At 47.1% G+C, this 24,865-nt stretch overlaps 2 protein-coding genes across 2 annotated transcripts; both read left to right on the top strand.

Moving 5' to 3' along the window:
- Positions 1-577: 577 nt before the first annotated feature.
- On the top strand, positions 578-9,804 carry LOC125398566 (serine protease inhibitor A3N-like). Its single transcript, XM_087911450.1, has 4 exons — positions 578-1,169; positions 3,741-4,018; positions 4,939-5,085; positions 5,974-9,804. The coding sequence occupies exons 1-4, from the start codon at positions 578-580 to the stop codon at positions 6,172-6,174; spliced, it is 1,218 nt and encodes a 405-aa protein (XP_087767576.1). The 3' UTR covers positions 6,175-9,804.
- A 1,801-nt stretch (positions 9,805-11,605) lies between these two features.
- On the top strand, positions 11,606-19,345 carry LOC125398441 (serine protease inhibitor A3N-like). The gene is made up of 5 exons (XM_087911539.1): positions 11,606-11,763; positions 13,771-14,389; positions 16,127-16,400; positions 17,331-17,481; positions 18,413-19,345. The coding sequence occupies exons 2-5, from the start codon at positions 13,783-13,785 to the stop codon at positions 18,605-18,607; spliced, it is 1,227 nt and encodes a 408-aa protein (XP_087767665.1). The 5' UTR covers positions 11,606-11,763; positions 13,771-13,782; the 3' UTR covers positions 18,608-19,345.
- The last annotated feature ends 5,520 nt before the right edge of the window (positions 19,346-24,865 follow it).

The following is a 24,865-nucleotide window of genomic DNA, read 5'->3' as shown; positions in this document are numbered from 1 at the left end:
GGCTCTGGTGTTGCACAAGATGTCTCCAGTGCTGTGTTCAATCAACCCCACACACTCCCAAAAACTTGCACTGAGATACAACACAGGGCTGTGAGATTTCTAAGACATGTCTGAGGTTGTGTTCTGTGCTATATAGCTGATCTATGTTTTATTCCTTGAGTCCTGACTAGATGTTTGTGATGACTTAGGGGTTACAAGTGCCAAGGAAGAGGTTCCTGCTTTATAATGAGCCCTTAAGCTAAGCCAGAAGAGAAGAGGTGACATTCAGATTACACAAGCCTTGAGCCCATCCCTAGGTCTTCTCTTGCTTACACTGTTACCCAGGCCAATCCCTTCAACTCTAAGTCTTGGTTCCCATTAGGAAAACTGGTTACAGCAACAGCACTTCTTCCTGTAGTGAAGAGGAGCAGAGGATGTGGCACTGCCATCTGAGGGGCCAGGGCATCTCCCATGCACAGTCACAAAGGCAGCAAAAGGACACAGTGCAGGCCAGGTGGGGGGACTAGGAGGTGGTAAGGGGATCACGTGGCCATCCCAGATAGAAGTATCTTTTTATTTCAACCAGGAGACCAGAGGGATGGCTGTCCTCTGCCAGCCTGATGGCACATTGGTAAGGGAATGTGCAATCCAAGAAAACCAAAGCAATGGGACACGAGTGGACAATCTAGCACTGACCTCCACCAACACTGACTTCGCCTTCAGCCTCGACAAGGAGCTGATTATGAAGAGTTCAGATAAAAGCATTGTCTTCTCCCCACTCAGCATCTCAGCTGCCTTGGCCGTCCTGTCCCTGGGAGCAAGCAACAACACCCTGCAAGAGGTTCTAGAAGGTCTCAAGTTCAATCTCACAGAGACCCCTGAGGCAGACATCCACAGGGGCTTTGGACAGCTCCTCCACATGCTCAGCCAGCCAGGGGACCAGGTGCAGATCAGCACAGGCAGTGCCATGTGTGTTGAAAAGAACCGGCAGATCCTGGCAGAGTTCAAGGAGAAAGCAAGGGCACTCTACCAGGCTGAGGCCTCAAGTGTCGACTTCCTGGAGCCTCATGAGGTCAAGAAGCTCATCAATGACTATGTGAGGAAACAGACCCAGGGGAAGATCAAGGACCTGATTTCAGGTCTGGATGTGGATACAGTAATGGTGTTGTTGAACTACATCTACTTTAAAGGTGAGAATGGGCACTGATTCATGGGTGGATGGAGAGGTTGTTGCCTGGGCACCTTGTGTCCAAACCCTGATACCTGGAAAGGAGGGACTCGGCCTTGGAGACGGGGGTGCCTAACTTTTTATTATTAAATGGCCTTACTTCTCCTTTGAGATCTTTTGGATATAGATGTGGTTCCTGGTACATACTCCACAGAACCCCTTAACTCCCAGTCTAAGATGGCTGAATTTGTCTGTGACATAAACTAACTGACTATCAGAATGCATGGGTCACATGTGCAGTCCTACCTGAGTATGAGGAAGTCATGCTTCCCCTGCAGTTCAGAGCCTTGGTCAGTGTTCTACTGCTGTAAGGAGACACCATGACCATGGCAACTCTTCTAAAAGAAAGCATTTCACTGGGGATACTCACTACAGTTTCGAGGTTCAGTCCATTATCACCATGGTGGACATGGCAGTGTGCAGGCACTGGAGGAGTGTGAGAGTCCTAATCTTGCAGGCTAGAGGAATTAGTCTGAGACTCTCAACAGTGTCTTAAGAATATATGAGACCTCAAAGCCTGCCTCCACAGTGACACACTTTCTCTAACAAGACCACAGCTATGTCAGGGCCAGTGGACCTGCCGAACATTACCAGAATAGGGGAGTGTGGATTAAAATAGGAAGAGACAAAAGACAGAAGATAAAGTCGGGAGGCCTCCCAGTGAATACTGCAGCAGCCCCAGATTTATTTATCATAGTCCTTTTATACCCAAACAAAAAGGGAGGGCAAAAGACTTCCTTACCATGTTTCATGCAACAAGCAAGTGTAATCGCCTTCTTAATTCTCAAAGCATCTAATAACCAAGCCTTTGGACAAATGTCCTGTTATTTGACCTTGAGAAGTAATAACAAGTTGAACTCTTTGGCCTTAAGTCAAGATGGAATGCAGTCCCTGTGGGTTCCCACACACCTCCTCTAACAAAGCCACACCTCATAATAATGCCACTCCCTATGAGCGTTTGGGGGCCAATTGCATTAAAAAAAACCAACAAACAAAATCTGTTATCCAACTCACTAACCTTTCTAAGATGCTCCAATAGAATTCGTCTGCCAGATAACCTCAAAGAAGACCCATGGGGACTTGGAATTTCTCGACCTAAGGAGCGTGGTTACCCTAATCTTGAGGAGGAAGTAGCAAAGTTGACAATATTGAAGTGTCCTGTGGGCATATCCTGGGCCTCTCTCCTGAGCCTTTTCTGTAAGGCTGGACCTGGACGTGAAAAAGCAAGGACTGAGGAGAAGCCATTAGTGAGAGGGAAGTGTCAGCTCGGCAGTGGTCTGTGTTTCGTGTCTGAGTACGTCGTGGAATTTTAATTTGTAAAATTCGTATCCCAGGCAGCCTGTGAGGTCACAGTGCTGAAGACAGTGATTCTGGGGTTGAGGGACAAGAGATTGGCAGACTGGGCTGGAATTACTGTGGGGAAGGGTTAGTGGGGAGACTACCAGAAGACATGCCCACAAATCCCTGCCTGATAGACCAAGGAGTGAGGCAACGGCCCCACAGAATGAGGTCTGATGAAAATACTGATATGACCAGACCTTGGTGGATTGGGAACATGAACTCTATATGGTTCAGGACATAGGAGGCGAGGATCTGAGGCCAAACACAGAAAACCACTGGCCAAGGACAGAGGAAGGTAGGAGGACGGAGGACAGGATGGAAAGATGGTCCCATAGCTGAGGTGCTCTGCACAGAGGGGAAGCAGAGGGATGGCATGAAGGGTGAGAATGCAGGGTGTGGCTCCCTCTGCTGGCCATGGAACCAAGTTGCAAAGCAGCATGCTTGTGAGTGGAGATGTATTTTTATCTGCTGGATCCTGACCCAAAGAAACTGTCCAAGTACCAAGTCCCTAGGGATGTATTGCAGACGGGCACATGCACTTGGGAGGTGGGACAAGTCTGAGCAGGAGAATTTTGATTCATAGAGGAGAACATAGATCAAGGGGGAGAAGAGGACTCATTACCCATGTGTTCATCAACTAACTGTGGGCACCTGATAATCCAGCTGTGGGAGTTGCAGATGTCACAGGCTTCCATCTAAACCCACCCATGGTTCTGGGCACTGAATTTTATTAAGGTGGTTCACACGAATGTCACCATCGTCAGACCATGGTGTAAGAGAACACAATCTCCTTTGTCCGGTTTCCCCTAAAATCTGTCCACAAGGGCCTGCCTTCTAGACATGGTTCCTCCTGAGGAAGAAGGGGTCCCCAACTCTCAAAGGCCCCTGTCTCAGCACCTTCACTCTAAATCTGTGGTACACACCCCAGTCTCAGATCCCTGAACGTTTCTCAGCTGCTTCAAGTAGGGAAGCTTTAGTTATGAGTTCCCTTTTTAAGCCTGCAGATAACTTCTCACTCACAGTTCTGCGTCTGCTGATGTTTTTTCTAACCTAGATTACATAACCAGAAGGGAACTCAGTGTTGTGGCAGATGCATTGTGGAAGACTGTCAAGACTGAGGAATGGGACAGAAATGGGGTGGGGGTGGAGTCTCTCCGCTGATGTTACAATTGTTAGCCTGCTCCACATTTAGGGAAAGGGAGGAAACCCTTTGACCCTGACTTCACATTTGAGTCGGACTTCTACTTGGACAACAAGAGGACTGTGAAGGTGCCCATGATGAAACTTAAGTTTCTAACGACACCCTACTTCCGGGATGAAAAGCTGTCCTGCACTATGGTGGAGCTGAAGTACACAGGCAATGCCAGCGCCCTGTTCATCCTCACTGACCAGGGCAGGATGCAGCAGGTGGAAGCCAGCCTGCAGCCAGAGACCCTGAGGAAGTGGAGGGACTCTCTGAGGCCCAGGAGTGTGTCCTCTGGAACCAGAGCTCGTCTGGTTCCCCATTCTGTTGTTGGTGAGGCCCAGCGTCCCTGGACCTCAGAGTCTAACTGAACTCAGTGTAATGAGTGCAGAGTCAGCAGGGACAAGTGGACCTGAGGTGAATTTTCCTCTGCTGACTCTGTAGTGTGGGGACTGCGTTTGCTGTCATTTTTGTTGTTCACAAGATGACATCAGCTAGAGCAGGAGCTGAAAATTCCTCTGTGTCTCCCTGGCTGTAATTACACAGAATCTTGCATGAATACTGGAAGGCAGAGGGGAGTGAGGGTGAAAGGAGATCAGCTCTGAAAATCAGCTCTGCCCTGTGCAGCCATGGCACCCCCTCATCACTCATTCATTCGCCATTAGTACAAGGATGACTTGAAGACCTACTATGTACTGTGTTCCGATCTAAACCCAGAGAGTATATAAGAGACTAAAACACAAGATTTCTTACCTGCAAACTCACTTTGTAATTGAAGAAGAGGGAGTAGGGAGATGGAAATGCAACTGATCATTGTTTGATTTGTTAAAAGGTGAGATGCGGTGAGATTCAGTAGGGGAGGATCCAGGGATGCAGAAAGTGAGAGTCAGATGGGTGTGCAATCTTAAATAGGAGGATGGTTAAATGGAATATGAGGGTCCACACGTCACGGCAAGGACTGCACTTTGTGACCTGGGAGTAAAGCATTTTTGGTAAAGAAAAAGTTGATACAAAGCCTCATTACCTCTCCAGCAGGATGAAAATTAATGCAATAAGAAAACAAAGTCATGGGATGTAGACACAAATAGAAAGAGGGCTTCTCTTTGGTAAGAGGGCCGTCTGCGGAGAGCTACCCAAGGTACAAAGAGGTTTGAGGGGAACAGACACTTCAGTGACTCTTTCATTTCTCCTTTCGCTTTGCAGAAAGATTGACGAGCTCTCTCTGCCCATGCTCTCCGTCTCCACTGACTACAGCCTGCAGGACATCTTTCCACAGCTGGGCATCAGGGAAGTCTTCTCCACACAGGCTGACCTGTCTGGGATCACAGGATCCAAGGACCTGAGAGTCTCTCAGGTAAGATAAGATACTAGGTGATTGTTATGGGTGCCTGAATGAGGATGGTGAGGCCAGGCGTGTGAGAGATGACAAACGTGAGAGAAAGCCTGCATCTCTGAGATTCCCTCATCCCGGATTACAATTTAGATACTCCCGGGAAATCCATGCAGCCAGTCCCTTCTATATGCACTGAAGAAAATCTCACCCAGGAACCCAGGGCAGGGAAGAGCCTTTGCTTGCTCATATTAACCTGTGCCGTAGTATGGACGACACCCACAATCCACTGCAGGATGAACTACTTCTTCACCTCAGGGCTACCCAGAACTCCCTGATTAGCACACAGAATGACAGGAGTAAAGGAAATGACAAAAAATATACAGCATTTGTGATTAATAGCATAAGGATAGGAGAGGAGGTGCCCTGGGACGACACACTACCTCCCCAGATGCACAGCCTGCCAATGCCTAGTGTTCCATCGGTGCCCATTCAGAACCATAGGCTCATACCTGTAGCAGCAGGCCATGGCACTCTGGGAAGGAGAAGCTGTGCCATGTACGTTGCAATTTTATGCCACAAGAAGCGTGATGCAGGAAGGATGCTGGAGCCTGTGCTGGCTGCTAACACCCTGGCTGCTCCCTGTGAGTCTCCTGAGGAAGTGAAGTAAGGACTGGTGTTGCCTCCACCCATCCTCAGTGTGTAGTGGGTTTGAGAGCAGCAGAGATTCTCAGACACTAAGCAGACCCAGAGCGTGCCTCATCTCACACCCTGAGCAGAGATTGGTTGACACCAGGGGTAGAGCTCATGATAGGAACAAGTTCACGAGCAGCTGAGGACAGCAGTGGATGCTCCAAGAATTTCCTCTCCTGCCCTCCCTGGTCTCCAGTGAGTGATGTCTTTCTCCTACAGGTGGTCCACAAGGCTGTGCTGGACGTGGCTGAGACAGGCACAGAAGCAGCGGCTGCCACGGGAGTCCAGATTGTGGGACTGTCTCTAATTATGAATCCTTTGAATGTGAATTTCAACAGGCCATTCTTGATGATTATCTCAGACACAGATACTCATACTTCACTCTTTACGGCCAAAATCACAAATCCCAAGGGAAACTAGAACTTCCCAAGTGGTGAGGCTTCCTCCTGGGAGCCGGGATTAACTCTGTATTTGGGTCTCTATGTGTATGTTGGCTCTCACATGCTCTGGTTGGCTGTGGTGTGCCAGGATTGGACAGGACAGTGACTCACTGTATGACTCGAACATGCACAGGGTCCTGTGGACAGTCAGTGTCAGGTTTCCTTCCTCATGCATAGCTAGCTCATGTTCCTGAGCCTGAACTCTGTCTTTGTGGCCCCTCCCTGTTGCTGCTCCTGAATCGATCTCTACCCAAAGCATGGAGCCTGGCAGGGAGTCACAGTCCCTTTCTAGGCTGTGGTTATGTAACAGGCTTGATGGAAATATGCAAGCATGTAGGACATCTATGGGGACTTCAGCCCCAGGACTGAGCAGGGAAACTGCTGGCTGAGTCTATTTCCAGAATCTGGGATGACCTAGCACCGAGTTTCACGCTTCCAGGCTATGTCATCCACTGTCCTGTCAGGGGCTCCTGGCCCTGCCCACATCTGGCACTGGGTTACAGCATCTATTCCTGCAGCTGCATGGGGTCAGTTGATCAGCTCAGCTCCTTAGCCCTAGTGCACCAACTTAGGGCAGAAGAGCCATTCTCTAGGTTCTTCACTGACTAACCTCACACCATAGATGGACACCACCTCCTTCTTTACCCAAATTTCAGTTCTTGGAGCAAATGATCACTAAATATATATCTCCACAGAATATGATCAGGCAGTGTTCACTCAGCTCCTGTTGGCAGGGGTGTGACCTCCAGTGACAATAAGGTAGAAGAGATTGTCACTCACATTGTGTGACTTGTGTGATGAACCTCTGACCTACATGGTAATATCTGTCCCTTTTATGGATGAGAAAACTGAGGCACAGAGAAACTTAGTCATTTTCCCATAACATCACAGCTCGAATTTAAGACTGACAGGATGTTCTCCCAAGAGTCCTGATGCCAGAGGAACAGTCTTCCCCAAGCTGATATTCTTAGCCCAGGCAGCACCATGGTGGTGAGCAGGTGGAACATGAAACAAGGCTATGGATGCTTCCCAGAGAGCTCTCAACGATCATGTGACCTCTGTGCTGAGGTCAGAGGAGGATGAGAAGGTGGTCAGATGACCAGAAAAATGCTCTTGGTAGGGAACATGGCAATGGAGGTATTCTAAGAATAATCGGGTATTTAGGAAAGAAAAAATAATCACCAGATGGCAAAGAGCCTGACCCTAGGAGAATCCTGAAAGGACTCAGAATGATAGGGAGCTCTGGAGGGGTGAATCACGGTTCCTGTCCTGGGATCCTCAAACCGCTCTGCGCAAATGTGGGGACCGACACTAAAGGCAGCTGCAGGGAACAGGAGGTCACATCTGGAGAGTGAGTGATTTCACTCAAGTATCAGCTGGTTTTGTGCCTAGATAGAAGACAAGAGGAAATCAAGTTTCGTTTGAGTGTCTACAGGGACTCCATCAGGCCTGAAACACTGCTAGAGGCCTGCACAGAGAGGAAAATTTGTATGTCAATTTGAGACATACTTGAGTCTCAAGGCTCCAGAGACACATACTGAAGAGGTGGACATGTGGTTGCAGACAATTACAGCCTGGGGGAAGGGTCTCACACAAGATTCCTTTCCCCATTGAGCACTGAGACACCACTTATGGGGGCCATTGAGCGAGAAAGAGTAGACCCATGTACTGGAAGCAGCTGTGTCCCAACAACTTCACTATATCCAATCAAGTCCCTGAGGTCACCACCTCATGAGCTCCATGAACACTGGCATGCCACAGTTGCGTCCCTCCATCCACCCTAGTTCAGACCAGAAATCTAAGGCGCCTGGTGCTGAAGACATCTCATGCTGCCGTCATCTGGGTCTGAACACTAAGTGTCATTATTAGGATTTGCTACGGACCGGCTCAGGGGAGCCACTCAGACTGTAAGGGAATCAGGGCGAAGGCACAGGAGAAATCAGGATACGGTGAGGAAAGTGACACACAGACACTCTCAATGTTGAGACATGCTGTTGCGATTTACTTACTTCAGTGCAGGATTATATATTATTACAAACAAAGAACTTGGCAAAGGCATACATCATCAGATCATAAAATAGAAAAGAACGGCATAAAACCGTTTTACAAAGAGAATCTTTAAAGATGCTTTGGCATGAGTACAAGGACTTTTGCTTCCTTACATTTGTAAAGTTACCCCTTCTTTTTTCTTGTTATTAGAGAGACCATTGTTCTTGAGTTAGCCCATTTTATCAGCTTGTACCGGGTGGCTGACTTGGGCTCAGCTAAGTGACCTTGTGTGTCTGGGTGAGAAAGAAGAAAAAGGCTACTATCTTCCTGGAAAAACTTTCTGAGACTCATTTTGTACCATTAATCTCAACTCCTTTCCCTTCCCGACTCTCAGGGTCAGATGTTGTAATTAGCCTAGGTTTTCTGGCCATAAGGAAGGTTGCATAGGCCTCCTGTTAAGTTGCACATAAATGCCTAATGCTGTTTTCCTGTAGAAGGCTTCTAAGGTTTTTTTCTGCTAAGATTAACTCCTTTTATTCCACATCATCAAGGAATTGTCCTGATGATGATTTTGGCAATTCCCAGAACTGGCTACTTTTTTAAGGCTTTAAAAAAATTAATAGTGGAGCAGAATTCAAAAATGTCCGCAGCAGTCTTGTTTATATTGACAACTGCCTGGAATAGTCTGATCTGTTAGCAATATGTAAAGATCACAAAGAACACACAGACAAGGGAAAAGACACACAGATGGCTCCAAGGACAGCCAGGTCGAGTCAGTACTAATGGCGACTCAGGTAGCATTACACCACAACTGGTTGCCAAGGGACCGCCTGGAACACACAGCTCCTAGAAGCACAAATCCCAATCCTACCGGCAATATTTGCCCATCCAGTCAGCATTTCTGCTACACTGGCGAGACAGCCGTGGATGTAGCAAGGATTCACTATAGGAACGAATGTTATAGGACAAATCTCTACCGAAAGGGAATTTATTGGAAAGATTTAAAAGCCCTGGTCCAATTAGTCCAAAATAGCTGGGATGGTGTTTCTATAACAAAGCAAACCGAGGAAGGTAGGAAAAGTAAGTCAGAAAGCAGCAACACTAAAAGGCCTCTGCATTAGCTCCTGGACTTGGAATCTTTTGCTATTTCAGTTCCTGTCTTAACTTCCTTCCATGATGGACAGCAATGTGGAAGTAAAAGCCAAGTAAACCATTTTCTCCAGAAATTGCTTTTTGGTCCTTGTGTTTCATGCCAACCACAGAAAACATGAAGTAAGACAAGATGGTACCAGTGTAGAGGGTATTGCTGTGACAGACCTACTATGCTTTAGGAAGGATTGTGGAAGGATTTTGGAACTTTGTGCTAGAAAATCACCTGAGTGTTGGGAGTTGAGTGGGATGCTCTGTGGGAGCTTGGAAGATAGGAATCTTGAAAGCAGTGCTGATGATGTAGGCCTGGCTTGTGCTGCTTCAGAGAGGAGTTTAAAGACACCATCAGGATTCACACAGAGACCAGTCCAGGTTTTGATTAGCCTTGGGGGAAGCCATGGCTTTTATAATATGTTGAATATGGCATCAGGCACAGAGAGAGAGACAGGAATGGAGGGGAACAAAGGCATGAACATAAGGTTTCTCAAAGGACTTGCTTGTGAAATGGCAGAATTTGTAAAGTTCAATACAAATTTGATAATAAATTTGTCATCTAATGGCCATTGAGAGCATCTGTCAATTTTATAGTGCTGCTAACTCATATTGCAATAAAAAACAAGGTGGTGGGGCTTAACCAGATCTGTAAGTGTGCAATGGGAAAGAGGTTTAAGGATGGAAGCAAGATGAATATAGTTTGGGTCAAGTTGGCATGAAGGTAGCCAGCACAGTGGAAGAGAGAAACAGTTGGAAAGGCCAACTCTAAAATTTGAAGTTGAATATTTTGGGGGAAGAGCCAGCAGAAGGAATTGATCTGAACTGAGGGGTGTCCAAATCAACATTTCAGGTCAGTTAAGGTGAATTAGGTCCCCTTGGATGAGGCCCAGCTTATTCTCCTTGGCTTCTGCATCAAATGTAAGAGAGGAAAGGATAAACTCATCAAAGCAGACAACTCCATGGGAAAAAGAAAGATTTAGTGAAGATGAACCTGCCAAAGCTATGTCTCTCTAGGGATCAGGGACAGAGAGAAGCAGAAGAGCAGAAAAGGAAACAGATTTTAAGTGAGAGCGGATAGGGCAGTTTGAGCTTATTCACCGTGACTGGATTGAAGGGGGGCTGGGTGGTTTTGCTGAGGTGGCTGACATTTGTGGGAAGCTTAGGGTGGCTCCTGGTGAACAGAAATGCATCATGGGTGGTCAGGTTCTCTGATACACAAAACCCTGCCTTGAGGCTTCTGTTGACTCAACCAATATCCTTCCTGTTAGGACCAGCACCACCATTCTGGGGACAGCAGCTTTGGACCTAACTCCTGTGTACTGAGTCTCTAATTCCACTATTGCTGCAAAAAAAAATACAGCTCTCTTCCTAAAGGAACTAACATATACTTACTTCTGGAGCCATTTAGAGTGAAAAATGATCTGAGAATACAGATTTTGGTTACCCAATTTCCATTCTCCAGTGTTGAAGTAATTTTAAAAACACTTTATAGCTTAACCACACAAAGACAACTTTGAGATGTAGGGGTGGGAACCTCAGAGAGACAGGTGCATCAAGGTGGGGGAGCTTCTCTATGGAATGAAGTTCCTATGTGCTAGCATTCTTAGCTTTTGGATTGAAGTTCTTTGTCTGTAAGTAATAGAAGTCTATTGTCACGGAGTTGACTTTGGACACAGAGGGAGGCAAACTTGTCTGTTCCAGAGAGGCAGTACTTACCCAGGAGAAGGTAATTAGTTTCTGGCCCTGAAATGTTTCCATCTCTCTCCAGTACCGGAATTCAGATCAGTCATTCAGGCTCTGCAGATACAGAATCCTTTCAGGGATTTCCATTCAGTGCCAGACAAGGCAGCATCCCTTCGGAAGTCTGATGCCAAAGAGGGAAGAGTGAACATCTATTTAAGTTATGCCCATTCAGGATGGTTGCACAGATGGAGGTGGAGTCCTGTTAGCATTGAGATCTCTGTTTATTAATGTATGAGTTTTCATTAAGAAATTATGGAGCATGGAAATAGATTCCTATTCTTTTTGAAGTTACTTAAGAAGTCTGCAATAAAAGTTAGCTGCAGCCCTATCTGGTGAAAAGTAGGTTTTGTGCCCTGCCTTGTTAACTCTGACTTTTCCCCAGTTCCACACAGACTATCAAACAATGCGAGATATAGAAAGTTGAAAGCACCACACTCGGCTTGTAGTCAGGAAGTGGTTCTGCTAGGAAGAGCTTCTCAATGCGCAATACCAGAAATCATCCCATCAGTCCATTCCAGACTGAGCACAGACCACAACTTGTCTGGGCCAGCACTTCCTAAGAAGAAGGAGGAGTCACTGGTGGGGATAAATACATGTCACACTGCAGTGGGAAGAACAACACAGCAGGCAGGCAGCAACCAGATCATCAGGACCAAGCTGTTGCAAACTCGGGTAGCTGCCTTCAGCTCTGCAGGTAATTCCCATAATTTCTCTCTGAGAACAGAGGAGAAGCCTTTGTAGGGCTGTGTGGTACTGGAAATGACCTGGATCTTGGGTTGGATAGGCGAAGAGTTGATCCTGTGACAATGGACTAGGATCAGGGAACATTTCTGGGGAGCACAAAAATCTTTTTCTTCAGTCTGGATCTTCCTGTCCATGGAAGATGGAGGAGGAACCATAGGCTCTGTTCCTAGAGAGGGAATGGGACCTGATCCTTCCCACCCTCCACGGGGAGGAAGTTTTGAGACCTTGACTAGCCCGGGTGCTGCTCTAGGAAGCAGAGGGAGACAGGAAATTCACATAATCCCTATGGGGGAGGTGGAATCACTGACATGCTTATAGCAGACAGTAAAAGTCTTGGGATCAGAAATCTCACTTTCTGAGCAGATCCCATGGCCAAGAAAAAGGGACCCAGCATCTCCTAATAAGGAAAAGACTACAGCTCAGCCACTGAGCCAAGTCTATAACACAGAGACTAACCTGTTTGCTGCGGAAATAATTTTGATAAAAATATTACTGAAGGCTTTTCCTGTGATATGGATGCATTCATCTGACAGTAAACACAGGACACAGGGTAGAGGGAGTTAAAGTCCCTGGCCCCCCTGTAGTCATGTGACCGGCCTGGGGACATGTGGCTCAGCTCCAACACCTTCCTCCCCTGCTCCCTCTGTTTTCCTCCTGTGTTCTTCTACTCTTCCCTTCCCCCATCTTCACCTGTCCCCTCAGTGATCCCCATTCCTGCCCTCCTATCCTCCTGCATCCTCTCCTTTCCACTCTTTTGATCCTTCCTCTTTTCCCCCTGTGTCCTTTCTCCTCTGTTCTTCTCCTCCCCTCTCCATTCCCCTACCACCTACTGTCTCCTCTGATGTCCTCAGCAACCTAGATGGGTGTTAAAGGTGTGAACAGTGATTGCCATAATCATAAAGCTTCAACTGTAGTTTTTTGTTTTTGTTATTGTTTTTTGAGACAGGGTTTCTCTGTGGTTTTAGAGCCTGTCCTGGAACTACCTCTTGTAGACCAGGCTGCCCTTGATTTCACAGAGATCCGCCTGCCTCTACCTCCTTACGTCTGGGATTAAAGGCCTGCGCCAGCATTGCCTGGCTTCAACTGTAGATTTTATGATGCTTGTGTCCCCACTACGGTGGTGTATGGAGGAGATGGTAATCTGGACATTCCCTAGAAACACACATAATGACCATAAAAAGTCCAAACTTTTACTAATATTCGAACCTGGGTCACTCAACAAGTTGCCCAGAAAGATCCACCAATTTCTTGCCACCATACCCCACCCTGAGATTCAAAATGAAATCTGGTCCAGGTAGCAGAGACTCATTCAAACATCATCCAAGTTTCATCCCATCAGGAGTCCTTCCAAGGTGAGATACAAACCACCATGTGGAATACTGGCAGGGCTGAAGATCCTCTCCATCTCCATCCTTCTGACACCTGTTCTCAGAGGGCCAAGTCCAGTGTTGTCCTCTATTACCCTTCACACTCCCAGATGCTTGCACTAAGTTAAACCCAGGGCTGTGAGATTTCTTATACATATGCGTTGGTGCTTGCGGTGCACTCTGCCTGAGATTTCTTTTTGAGTCCTGAGTAGAGGTTGGTGATGTTGTTGAGGACACAAGTGGAAAGAAAGAGGTCCCCTGCTTTCTAATGAGCCAAGCCAGAAGTAAAGAGGTGACATTCAGAGTACACAAGCCTTGAACCCAGCCCTAGGTCTTCTCTTGCTTACACTGCGACCCTGGCCAATCCCTTCAACTCTGGGTCTTGGTTCTCCATTAGGAAAGCTGCTCACAGCAACAACACTTCTTCCTGTAGTGAAGAGGAGCAGAGGATGTGACACTGCCATCTGAGGGGTCAGGGCACCTCCCATGCACAGACGCAAAGGCAGCAAAGGGACACAGTGCAAGCCAGGGGGGAGGACTAGGAGGTGGTCAGGCCATCCCAGATAAAAGGATCTTCTCATTTCAACCAGGATACCAGAGTGATGGCTGAGATCTCCCCTGATGTCCTCTCCAGACCAGATGGCACCATGGGAAGGAATACTGCAGGCCAGGAAAACCAAAACAGCAGAACACCAGTGGACAATCTAGCATTGACATCCAGCAACAATGACTTCGCCTTCAGCCTCTACAAGGAGTTGGTCTTAAAGAATCCAGACAAAAACATCGTCTTCTCCCCATTCAGCATCTCAACTGCCTTGGCCGTCCTATCCCTGGGAGCTAGAAGCAAAACCCTGGAAGAGATTCTAGAAGGTCTCAAGTTTAATTTCAGCAAGGCCTCTGAGGCAGACATCCATCAGAGCTTTGGGCACCTCCTCCACATGCTCAACCAGCCAGGGGACCAGGTGCAGATCAGCACAGGCAGCGCCATGTTTGTTGAAAAATGCCTGCAGATCCTGACAGAGTTTAAAGAGAAGGCCAGGGCATTCTACCATGCCAAGGCCTCCACGACTGACTTCCTGCAGCCTCATAAAGCCAAAAAGCTCATCAATGACTACGTGAGGAAACAGACCCAGGGAAAGATCAAGGACCTGATCTCAGACCTGGATAAGGAAACATTAATGGTGCTGGTGAACTACATCTACTTCAAAGGTGAGGATGGACACTGGGTGGGGAGTGGAGGGTAAAGATATTGACTGAGGAACTTTTGATCATTATGCTGACCCCTGGAAAGGAGGGGCTCACACCCTGGAGATATGAGTGATTCACATCTCTCTACCCACAGCCCCTACTTCTCCCCTAGAATTTCTGGATATAGTTGTGGTTCCTGGCACATGCTCATCAGAAGTCCTGAGATCTCAGTCTAAGAGTGCTGAATTTGACTGTGACTTAAACTTACTGACTGCAGAATGCATAGCTTCGGTGTCCAGTTCTTCCTGAGCATGCAGAAGCTGTGATTTCTCCCTGCAGAGACCTGGTCCCTCATTCTGGCCACTTCAGCATCTCTAATACGCTCCTGTAGAAGGTGTCCATCCCTGCTGGAGAGACTGTTTCTAGGACTGTCCCTGTGTGCTGGGGACTTTGTAACCTAAGGAGTGTGCCTGACCACTCTTAAGAGGGAAAGTAGCATGGCCCATTAACCCTGAAGAGCCCCGAGGGCAATTCCCATGCAGGACCTCTCCCTTGAGCCATTTAGGGAATGAGCTGGACCTGGGCTGGAAAAGCAGGGATGCAGGAGACTAACAAGAGGGCAGTGTAGGCAGGCCAAGTTTAGTGTATGGCTCCTTTGGGTAATTATGCTTCTGAAACAAACTAGTCCAACAGCCTGAAGGTCACAATGCCCAAGACACACGTCAGGGCCAGCGAGTCTGAAGATAACAGGTGCAGGGGGGTTGGGAGACGCAGCGGGTGATATAATGGCTAAGGACAGTGAGGGGACATCCAGAGTCTACACCCACAACACCCTGCCTGATAGAGTCCAGGGATCAAGGTGACAGCACAGGACTGGTGCCTGACAGAAGTCGTGATGTAATCAGAATGGAGTTGATCTGGGTTAGATTACGGATAGTCCAGGGCAGGCTGTGAGTTGTGGGCAGAAAATCAAGGTGGCCATGGACAGAAACAGGGACTAGGAGGACAGAGGACATGAAGACAAGATGGCTGCAGAACTGGGTGAACTGGGAATGGTGGGAGCAGAGTGAGAGCCTGAAGGGCGGCTGGGTTGTCTCTCTACGCCCAGGGCCCAAGAACCAAGACTGCCTGTCTGTGAGGTGGGGATGCTTGTCTAGGCTGCTAGATCCCAGTCTAAGAGACTGTTTCAGTACCAAGTCCTGCAGGCTGTGCTGGAAATAAGGAATTAAACTAGGAATTCGAGATAAGTCGGGACAGGATATCTGTGGAGGTGGCCATAGCTCCTCTGTGAGCTGAGGACATGTTACTCACGTTTAGCCCACAATCTGTGGACTTATGGATGCCCATGGTATGGGAGAATTCAGGCTCCTTTGTCTTGTTTATTCTAAAGACTGTCCCAAATACCATTGCCTTCTAGACATGATTCTCCCTGAGGAAGAAGTGTCCCCAACTCTCCCCACTATCCAATGTCACCATTTTCATCTCAGGTCTCTGTTACTCTCCCCATGCCCAGACCCTAACATTTGCTAGAAACTCAAGTAACCAAGCATTGATTTTAAATTTCCCCTTTTCCAAACCAAGCCTGCAGTCTCTTCTCACCTTTAGGAGTTTGTCCACTTCCAATCCAGCTTTACCACCCCTGAGGGACACTCTGTGTTGTGAAAGATAGATTGATTGCTGTCACACGTAGAAGCTGAGCAGAAATTGGATATGGTGAGTCTCTCAGGTGAAGTTATTCTTAATCCCTTTCATCCTTAGGAAAATGGAAGTTTCCCTTTGACCCTCGTGACACATACAAATCTGAGTTTCACTTGGATAAGGACAGGTCTGTGAAGGTGCCCATTATGAACATTGAGGACCTGAGCACCCCCTACTTCCGGGATGAGGAGCTGGCCTGCACTGTGGTGGAGCTGAAGTACACAGGCAATGCCAGCGCCCTGTTCATCCTCCCTGACGAGGGCAGGATGCAGCAGGTGGAAGCCAGCCTGCAGCCAGAGACCCTGAGGAAGTGGAGGGAATCTCTGAGTACCAGGTACGTGTCTGCAGGACCCAGAGCTGGTCTGGCTCCATATGCTGCTGTCGGCCTGAGGCCCAGTGTCCCTGTACCTCACAGTCTCACTGGTACCCAATGTAATGGGTAGAGAATCAGCAGGGACAGTTGGAGCTGAGGTGGATTTTTCTTCTCTGACTCAGTAGTTTGGGACCTGATTTTTTTTCTGTCATTTTTGTTGTTCACAAGATGACTTCAGCTAGAGCAGGAGCTGAGGATTCCTCTGTGTCTTCCAGGCTGTAATTACAGAAAATCATGAATGGGCTATTGATGTCAGAGGGGGTGAGATTTAGGAAAGATCAGCTCTGAGAATCAACTTTGCCCTGTGTAGCTGTGTAGCTGATCTCTCATTCATCACCGTAGTGTACTGATGACTTGAAGACCTACTATGAACTGTCTTCTGATTTAGATTCATGGAGTATATCAAAGACTAAAGCATGAACTCTCTTAACCTTGTGGGTTCATCCTGCAATTGCGGATCAGAGTGGGGAGACAGAAATGCAACCAATCATTATTTGATTTGGTAAAAGGTGAGAAGGGGAGAGATTCAGAAGGGGAGGGTCCAAGATTAAGGAAAGCTAGAGTCCGAGACGGTGGAGAATTTGAAATATGTGGGTGATTAAATGAAGTCTGAGGGTCCACAGGGCAGGGGAAGGATTGCATTTTGTGGGTCTTGGAGGAAAGCATTCTCAGGAGAGGAAGCTGTTACCAAGCCATGTTGCCTGCCCCTGTAAACACTCTCAGGCTCTGAGGGATAATTAACACATTCCAAAGAGCAATTCAGGTGGTCTAGCATGGATGGAAAGAAGGCTGCTCCCCAGTGAGAGGGCTGCCTCTGGTTCCCTAGCTACAAGGTATGTTGATAGGGCAGTGGAGTCCAGTGACTCTTACAGTATTTCTTTCCATTCTCAGGAAAATCAGTGAGTTCTACATGCCCAAGTTCTCCATCTCCATGGACTACAGCTTGGAGAAAATCCTTCCACAGTTGGGTATCAGGGAAGTCTTCTCCACACAGGCTAACCTGTCTGGGGTCACAGGGGCCAAGGACCTGAGCGTCTCTCAGGTAAGGCAAGACACACTGGGTGGTTCCCCTTGGTGCCTGAATGAGGATGGTGAGGGCCAAGTGTGTAGAAGATGGCAAATGTGTGAGAAAGTCTGCATTTCTGAGATTCCCTCATCCTGAGCATAGCAGATAACAGCCTAGATACATATCCTCCTGCTGGATACCAAGAAGCCGGTTCCTCCCCTATCTGCTGAACATTATGTCCCCCAGGAGCCTTGTTGTGAAGGAGCCTGTGCTTAGTGTTCAGCCATCACTGGCACCAACCAGTGCTGTGGTGCAGATGCCACGCACAATCCACTGCTCGGCAAAAGCACTTCCAGCCTCAGCTTCTTCACTGCAGGGCTGGCCCAGAACCGCCGGATTAGCACACAGAACAGTAGCAGTGAAGGAAATAACAGGGGATTAAGGGCAGTTGTGGTGAAAGCCTAAGAATTGGAGAGGAGATGTCTTAGGACCTCACACTACATCCCCAGATGAACAGCCTGGCAATGCCCAGTGTTCTCTGCATTGCTCACTCAGAGCCCTGGGCTCATATCTGTAGCAGCAGACCATGGCAGTCTGGGAAAGAGTCTGTGCATTGCTATTGTATGTGTCAAGGAGGCTGGAACAGGAGGGATGCCAATACCTGCACTGGCTGCCAATACCCTGACTGTTCCCTGTGGGTCTCCTGAGAAGCTTCCTGTGGAGTAAGGTGGGCGTTACGTACTCTAGATAATGGTGGGTTTAGGACAACAAAGATTCTCAGAGACTGAGCATTCCCCAGGGCGTTCCTCATCTCACACCCTGAGTAAAGACTTGGAAACCCCAGGGGTAGAGCTCATGGCAGGAACAAACAAGTTCACCAGTGTCTGAGGCAGCAGTCAATGCTTGCTCCAGGAATCTCTTCTCCTGCCCTCCCTGGTCTCTAGTGAGTGATGTCTTTCTCCTACAGGTGGTCCACAAGGCTGTGCTGGACGTGGCTGAGAAAGGCACAGAAGCAGCGGCAGCCACGGGAGTGAAATTCGTTTTAATGTGTGGAAGAATGAACCACTTTATTTTGCGTTTAAACAGACCATTTTTGATGATAATCCTTGACACAAATACTCAAGTTGCCCTCTTTTTGGCCAAGATCATGAATCCCAAGTGAGACTTCCCAAATCGTGCTGCTTCCTTCTAGGAGCCAGGGATTAAGCCTGTATGTGGGTCTCTGTGCATTTTGGCCTCCATGCTCTGATTGGCTGTGTGTGCCTGGATTGGACAGTGACAGTGACTAACTGTATGATCTGACCATGCATAGGGGCCTTTGGACAGACAGTGTAACGTTCCCGTCCTCTTGGTAGCACCAGCTCATGCTCCTGAGTCTGAACCTTGTCTTTGTGGCCCCTCCCAGCTGTCTCTCCTCTATGTGCCTCTGTCCAAAGCTTGGGTCCTGGCAGGGAGACTCAGTTCCTATCTAGGCTCTGGTTATGTCTGTCTTCATGTTCCTCAGCCTTCATGGGACTATGCACACTTAGAGGCCAGCCATGTTGACCTCAGGCCCTGGACTGAGAAGAGAACATGCTGCCCTGAGTTTATTTCCAGAATCTGGGAACACTTGCTACCAATCTCACAATTATCCTCTTCCAGGCTCTGCCATCCCCTGTCATGTCAGGGGCTCCTGGCTCTGCCCATATCTGACACTGTGTTACAGCACCTATTCCCACAGCTGGATGCGGTCAGTTGGTCCCCTCAACTCCTTACCTCTAGTGTACCTACTTAGGGAAGAGGAGCCATTTTCTATGTTCCCCACTGACCAACCTCACACCGCAGATGGACGCCTCTACCTTCTTTGCTCAAAACACAGCATTTGGAGCAAATGATCAATAAACATATATCTGGACGGAAAGTGATCTGGCAGTGTTCACTCAGCTCCTGCAGGCAGGGGTGTGGCCTCCAGTGACAACAGGGTAGGAGAGGTTGTCACTCACATTGTGTGACTTGTGTGATGAACCTCTGACCTACATGCTTATTGCACCTCAAAGGGCTTGTGGTAAAGGCCTAGGAACAAGACCAAATGCCCCCTTGTTAAAATCAGATTTGTACAAAACTAAAAATTATATGAACACCCTTTCACCTATCAGCAGATTCATTCATTTTCAACACACGGCGCATGTGTATGTATATACATATGCATTCATACACAGTTATATGTCTATGTACAGAGAGAGAAACTTCACTTTATCTTTCCCACTTTGGAATGTTTTGAAGTAAATTCTACAATTCTTATTTCAATAAACATATATCTGCACAGAAAATAGACAGGCAATGCTCACTCAGCTTCTTTAGGCAGGGGTGTGGCTTCCAGTGACAACAGGGTAGGAGAGATTGTCACTCACATTGTGTGACTTGTATGATGAACCTCTGACCTACATGGTAATAGCTGTCCCTTTTATGGATGAGAAAACTGAGGCACAGAGAGGCTTAGTCATTTTCCCATAACATCACAGCTCCAATTTATGACTGGCAGGATGTTCTCCCAAGAGTCCTGATGCCAGAGGAACAGTCTTCCCCAAGCTGATATTCTTAGCCCAAGGCAGCACCACGGTGGTGAGCAGGTGGAACATGAAACAAGGCTATGGATGCTTCCCAGAGAGCTCCCAACGATCATGTGACCTCTGTGCTGAGGTCAGAGGAGGGTGAGAAGGTGGTCAAATGACCAGAAAAATGCTCTTGGGAGGGGACACGGCAATGGAGGTATTCTAAGAATAATTGGGTGTTTAGGAAAGAAAAAAATAATCACCAGATGGCAAAGAGCCTGACCCTAGGAGAATCCTCAAATGACTCAGAATGACAGGGAGCTCTGGAGGGGTGAATCATGGTTCCTGTCCTGGGATCCTCAAACCGCTCTGGGCAATGTGGTGACCAACATTGAGGGCAGCTGCAGGGATCAGGAGGCCACATCTGGAGAGAAAATTGGGTGATTTCAGCTCAAGGATGAGCTGGTTTCGTGCCTAGATAGAGGACAAGAAGAGGCCAAGGTTCATTTGAGTTAGGGTGCTGAGTGTCCACTGAGACTCCATCAGTCATGAAGCACTGCTAGAGGTCTGCAGAGAAAGAGAAATTGGTATGTTCAGTTTTAGACATGCTTGAGTCTCGAGGCTCCTGAGACACACACTGAACAGGTGGACATGTGGATGCAGACAATTACAGCCAGGGGGTCTCACACAAGATTCCCTTGCCAAATGTCAGGACTCAAGTAGTTGTTCAGTCCACAAGCCTAGAAGTCTCACCTGGTCTCAGTATGTGCTGGAATCTTTTTTTTATTTTTTTATTTATTTATTTATTTATAAAAATTTCCACTTCCTGCCCTCCTCCCAATAACCTCCCACTCCCCCCACTCCCTCTCCTGCTCCCTCTCCAGTCCTAAGAGCAGTCAGGGTTTCCTGCCCTGTGGGAAGTTCAAGTTCCACCCCCCTCCCTCCAGGTCTAGGAAGGTGAGCATCCAAACAGACTAGGATCCCAAAAAGCCAGTACATGCAGACGAAACAAGACCCAGTGCCATTATCAATGGCTTCTCAGTCAGCCCCCATGTCAGCCACATTCAGAGAATCCGGTTTGATCACATGCTCGTTCAGTCCCAGTCCAGCTGGCCTTGGTGAGCTCTCATTAGATCAGTCCCCTTGTATCAGTGGGTGAATGCACCCCTCGCGGTCCTGATTTCCTTTTTCATGTTCTCCCTCCTTATGCTCCTCATTTGAACCTTGGGAGTTAAGTACAGTGTTCCAATGTGGGTCTCTGTCTCTATCTCCATTCATTGCCAGATGAAGGTTCTATGGTGATATGCAAAATATTCATCAGTATGGTTATGGGCCAATGCCAGTTCAGGCACCCTCTCCTCTGCTGCCCAGGGAACAATATGGGGACCTCTCCTTGGACCTGGGAACCCCTCTAGAATGAAGTCTCTTGCAAACCCAAAAATGGCTCCCTTAGTTGAGATATATATTTCCCTGCTCCCATATCCATCCTTCCTCCCTCCCTCATCTCGTTCCCCAAAACTATCCCCAATCCTCCCCTTCTCCCTTCTGTCTAACCATCTCCCCTTATACCCCACCCTGTGCATCCAAGTTTGCCTGGCAGTCTTGTCTACTTCCAATATCCAGGAGGATAACTTTATGATTTTCTTTAGGTTCACCTTCTTATTTAGCTTCTCTTGAATCATGAATTATAGGCTCAAAGACCTTTAATTATGGCTAGAATCCACTTATGAGTGAGTACATACCATATTCCACTTTTTGGGTCTGGGTTACCTCACTCAGTAAAGCGTTTTCTATTTCCATCCATTTGAATGCAAAATTCAAGATGTCATTGTTTTTTACCATTGAGTAAAGCTCTAATGTGTATATGTTCCACACCTTCTTTAACCATTCTTCTATTGAGGGGCACCTAGGTTGTTTCCAGGTTCTGGCTATTACAAATAGTGCTGCTGTGAACATAGTTGAACAAATGCTTTTGTAGTATGATAGGGCATCTCTTGGGTATATTCCCAAGAGTGAAATTGCTGGGTCCTGAGGGGGGTTGACTCCCAGTTTCCTGAGAAACCGCCACACTGATTTCCACAGTGGCTGCACAAGTTTGCATTCCCACCAACAATGGATGAGTGTTCCCCTCACTCCACATCCTCTCCAGTATAGGCTATCATTGGTGTTTTTGAGTTTAGCTATTCTGATAGGTGAACGATGGTAACTCAAAGTTGTTTTGATTCGCATTTTCCTGAATGCTAAGCAGGTTGAGCATGACCTTAAGTGTCTTTTGACCATTCGAAATTCTTGAAGAAGGAGCTCCAATGCCAGTGAAGGAGTGAACTTGCCAGTGAGAGTGAGAGCAGCAGGTGAAGGAGCAGGCTTCCCTCCATGTCCTCTACATAGGCCGCCAGCAGAATGTGTGGCCCAGATTAAAGTGGGTCTTCCCAGCTCATAAGATCCACATTAAAGTATCTCCTCCTGCTTCAAATAATTTAATTAAGAAATGTAACATGAGGTGCGGCTTGTTGGGGTTTTTGTCCTACCCGGTACCCCACAGCTAGCATACCCCAAGGAAAATAACACATAGGACTCCATAAGATTATAAACTGATTGGCCTATTAGGTCAGGCTACTTATTAGTTCTTATAACTTATGTTACCCAATTATCCTTATCTACGTTAGCCACATGGCTCAGCACCTTTTCCAGCGGGGCAGCTTAAATCTTTCCTCTCCGGTGGTCTGGGCAGAACTGCAGAGGAAGCTTTCTGCTTTCCAGAATACTCCCAGTCTCTTTGCTCCACCTCTACTTCCTGTCTGGCTTTCCCGCCTATACTGCCTGCCTGGCCAATCAGCGTTTTATTAAAATATGATTGACAGAATACAGACAATTCTCCCACACCATTTCCCTCTTTTTTTTTAAACAAAGGAAAATACCCATAGTCCATTTGTTGGAAATGTGGGAGTGGTATTTCAGGCTACTTCCTACTGGTTGGGGGCGCTGATGATCTTATGGGGACCTAAAGAAAATTTAGAGTTATGATCAAGTCCTGACTGGAGTATCCTGTGAGTCTTGATCATCTCAGTCAGCAGTCTTGTATCTGTTCTGGATGTAGAATTCAGACATCTGAGCCATCTGTTTCTACCGGAGATTTTTCAGGTGGGCTTCCTTGATCAAAGGTGATTTTTCTTAACTCTGAATAAATCCACAGCCTCTCATTTTCTGTGGAAACAAAATCAAAATCTCTTCTCCAAAGTAACATACCTTTTGACTTCAGTTTTGAAGCCAAGGTATTTTCAAAATACCTATCTTGGGTTAGTTCAACAGCATTTATAAACAAATGTCTTTTGGCGATTGTTGCTCCTTCCTCAGCATTCAAACAATTTAAAAAGAGCACAATAATATACAGTATCAAGATTCTCTGTGTATTTTCCATCTTTATGCGGCTTTATTTTAACCTCTATTTCTTTTATTTTTATTTTTACTTTTTGAGACAGATTCTCTGTATATCTTTGTCCTCGTATAACTCTGTAGACCAGGCTGTCCTTGAACTCACAGAGGTCTGTCTGTCTCTGCCTCCCCTGTGCTGGTATTAAAGGTGTGTGCTACCACAACTTAAAGTCACAGAGGTCAATGTACCTCTGCCTCCCAGGCATTGGGATTAAAGGTGTGTACCACCACACCCAACTACTCTATTTCTTTCCTTTTAACTTTAAGAACTTTAACTTTTAGCCTGCATATATTTTTAACCCACTGTAAACCATTTAGAGGTTTTCTTCAACTTTGAATCTCTCTTTACTGTATATCTCTCTTTCTGACTACATGAGTCTTTTTGGAGAGGATTAAAGCCATGACTTTGATGGCTGGATCCAGCCCATTCCTTAGCTTTCCAGCCTCATGGCAGAGGTACCGCTGGAGCCATTTTTATTACCACAACTCTGTGGCGAATCAAGGTTCCTGCCAGCAAGCAAGCTGCATCATTCTGCTCACAGACCACACTCAGTCAGACTGCCTGCCTGAAAGAGTCAGAGTTTGCCCTGGCAGGACGGTCCAGAAAGCCGGTATTTTAAAACAGTGCAGCTTTTTTCCTGCTACAGCTGAAAACCGAAAAGCATGTGTTCAGCTTTTCATCAACACCATTTAAGTGTTTAGTGGCAGGACCTCTTAGAGGAGCTGCAGGGTTTTGCAGTTAAAGCTGAGTCAGGAAGACTTTCTTAGATGAGAGTGCTTGCTTGCCTCTAGCAAGCAGAGCAGACCGGAGAAATTGCTGCTACCAAGAAAACATGCTTTACTCTATTCTTTCCCAAACTTTCTCAGACTTTCTGTGGATTCAGTTATCCACGTCTGGGCACTATATGTAACATGAGAGCCAGTTTGTTGGGGGTTTTGTCCCACCCGGGACCCCACAACCAGCATACCCCAAGGAAAATCACACACAGGACTCCATAAGATTATAAACTGATTGGCCTATTAGGTCAGGCTACTTATTAGTTCTTATAACTTATGTTACCCCATTATCCTTTATCTACATTAGCCACATGGCTCAGTACCTTTTCCAGTGGGGCAGCTTACATCTTTCCTCTCCGGTGGTCTGGGGAGAACTGCAGAGGAAGCTTCCTGCTTTCCAGAATACTCCCAGTCTCTTTGCTACACCTCTACTTCCTGTCTGGCTTTCCTGCCTATACTGCCTGTCTAGCCAATCAGCGTTTTATTAAAATATGATTGACAGAATACAGACAATTCTCCCACACCAAAGAAAAATTTCCTCATAGTTGTACCCAGCTGCTTGGGTTTCAGTTAATTTCAAATGGAGTAAAGTTAACTTTAATCCATAAACCCATCAAAAGTTCACCCCTTTTCAACTTAAAATGATATAGTATCTCCCTAAATTATGCTTAATTTCTGCT

The sequence above is a fragment of the Myodes glareolus genome, chromosome 11, assembly GCF_982192425.1.
Source record: "Myodes glareolus chromosome 11, mMyoGla1.1, whole genome shotgun sequence".
Lineage (NCBI taxonomy): Eukaryota > Metazoa > Chordata > Mammalia > Rodentia > Cricetidae > Myodes > Myodes glareolus.
The sequence above is the reverse complement of the archived record's forward strand: the minus strand, read 5'-3'. Positions and strand labels throughout refer to the sequence as shown.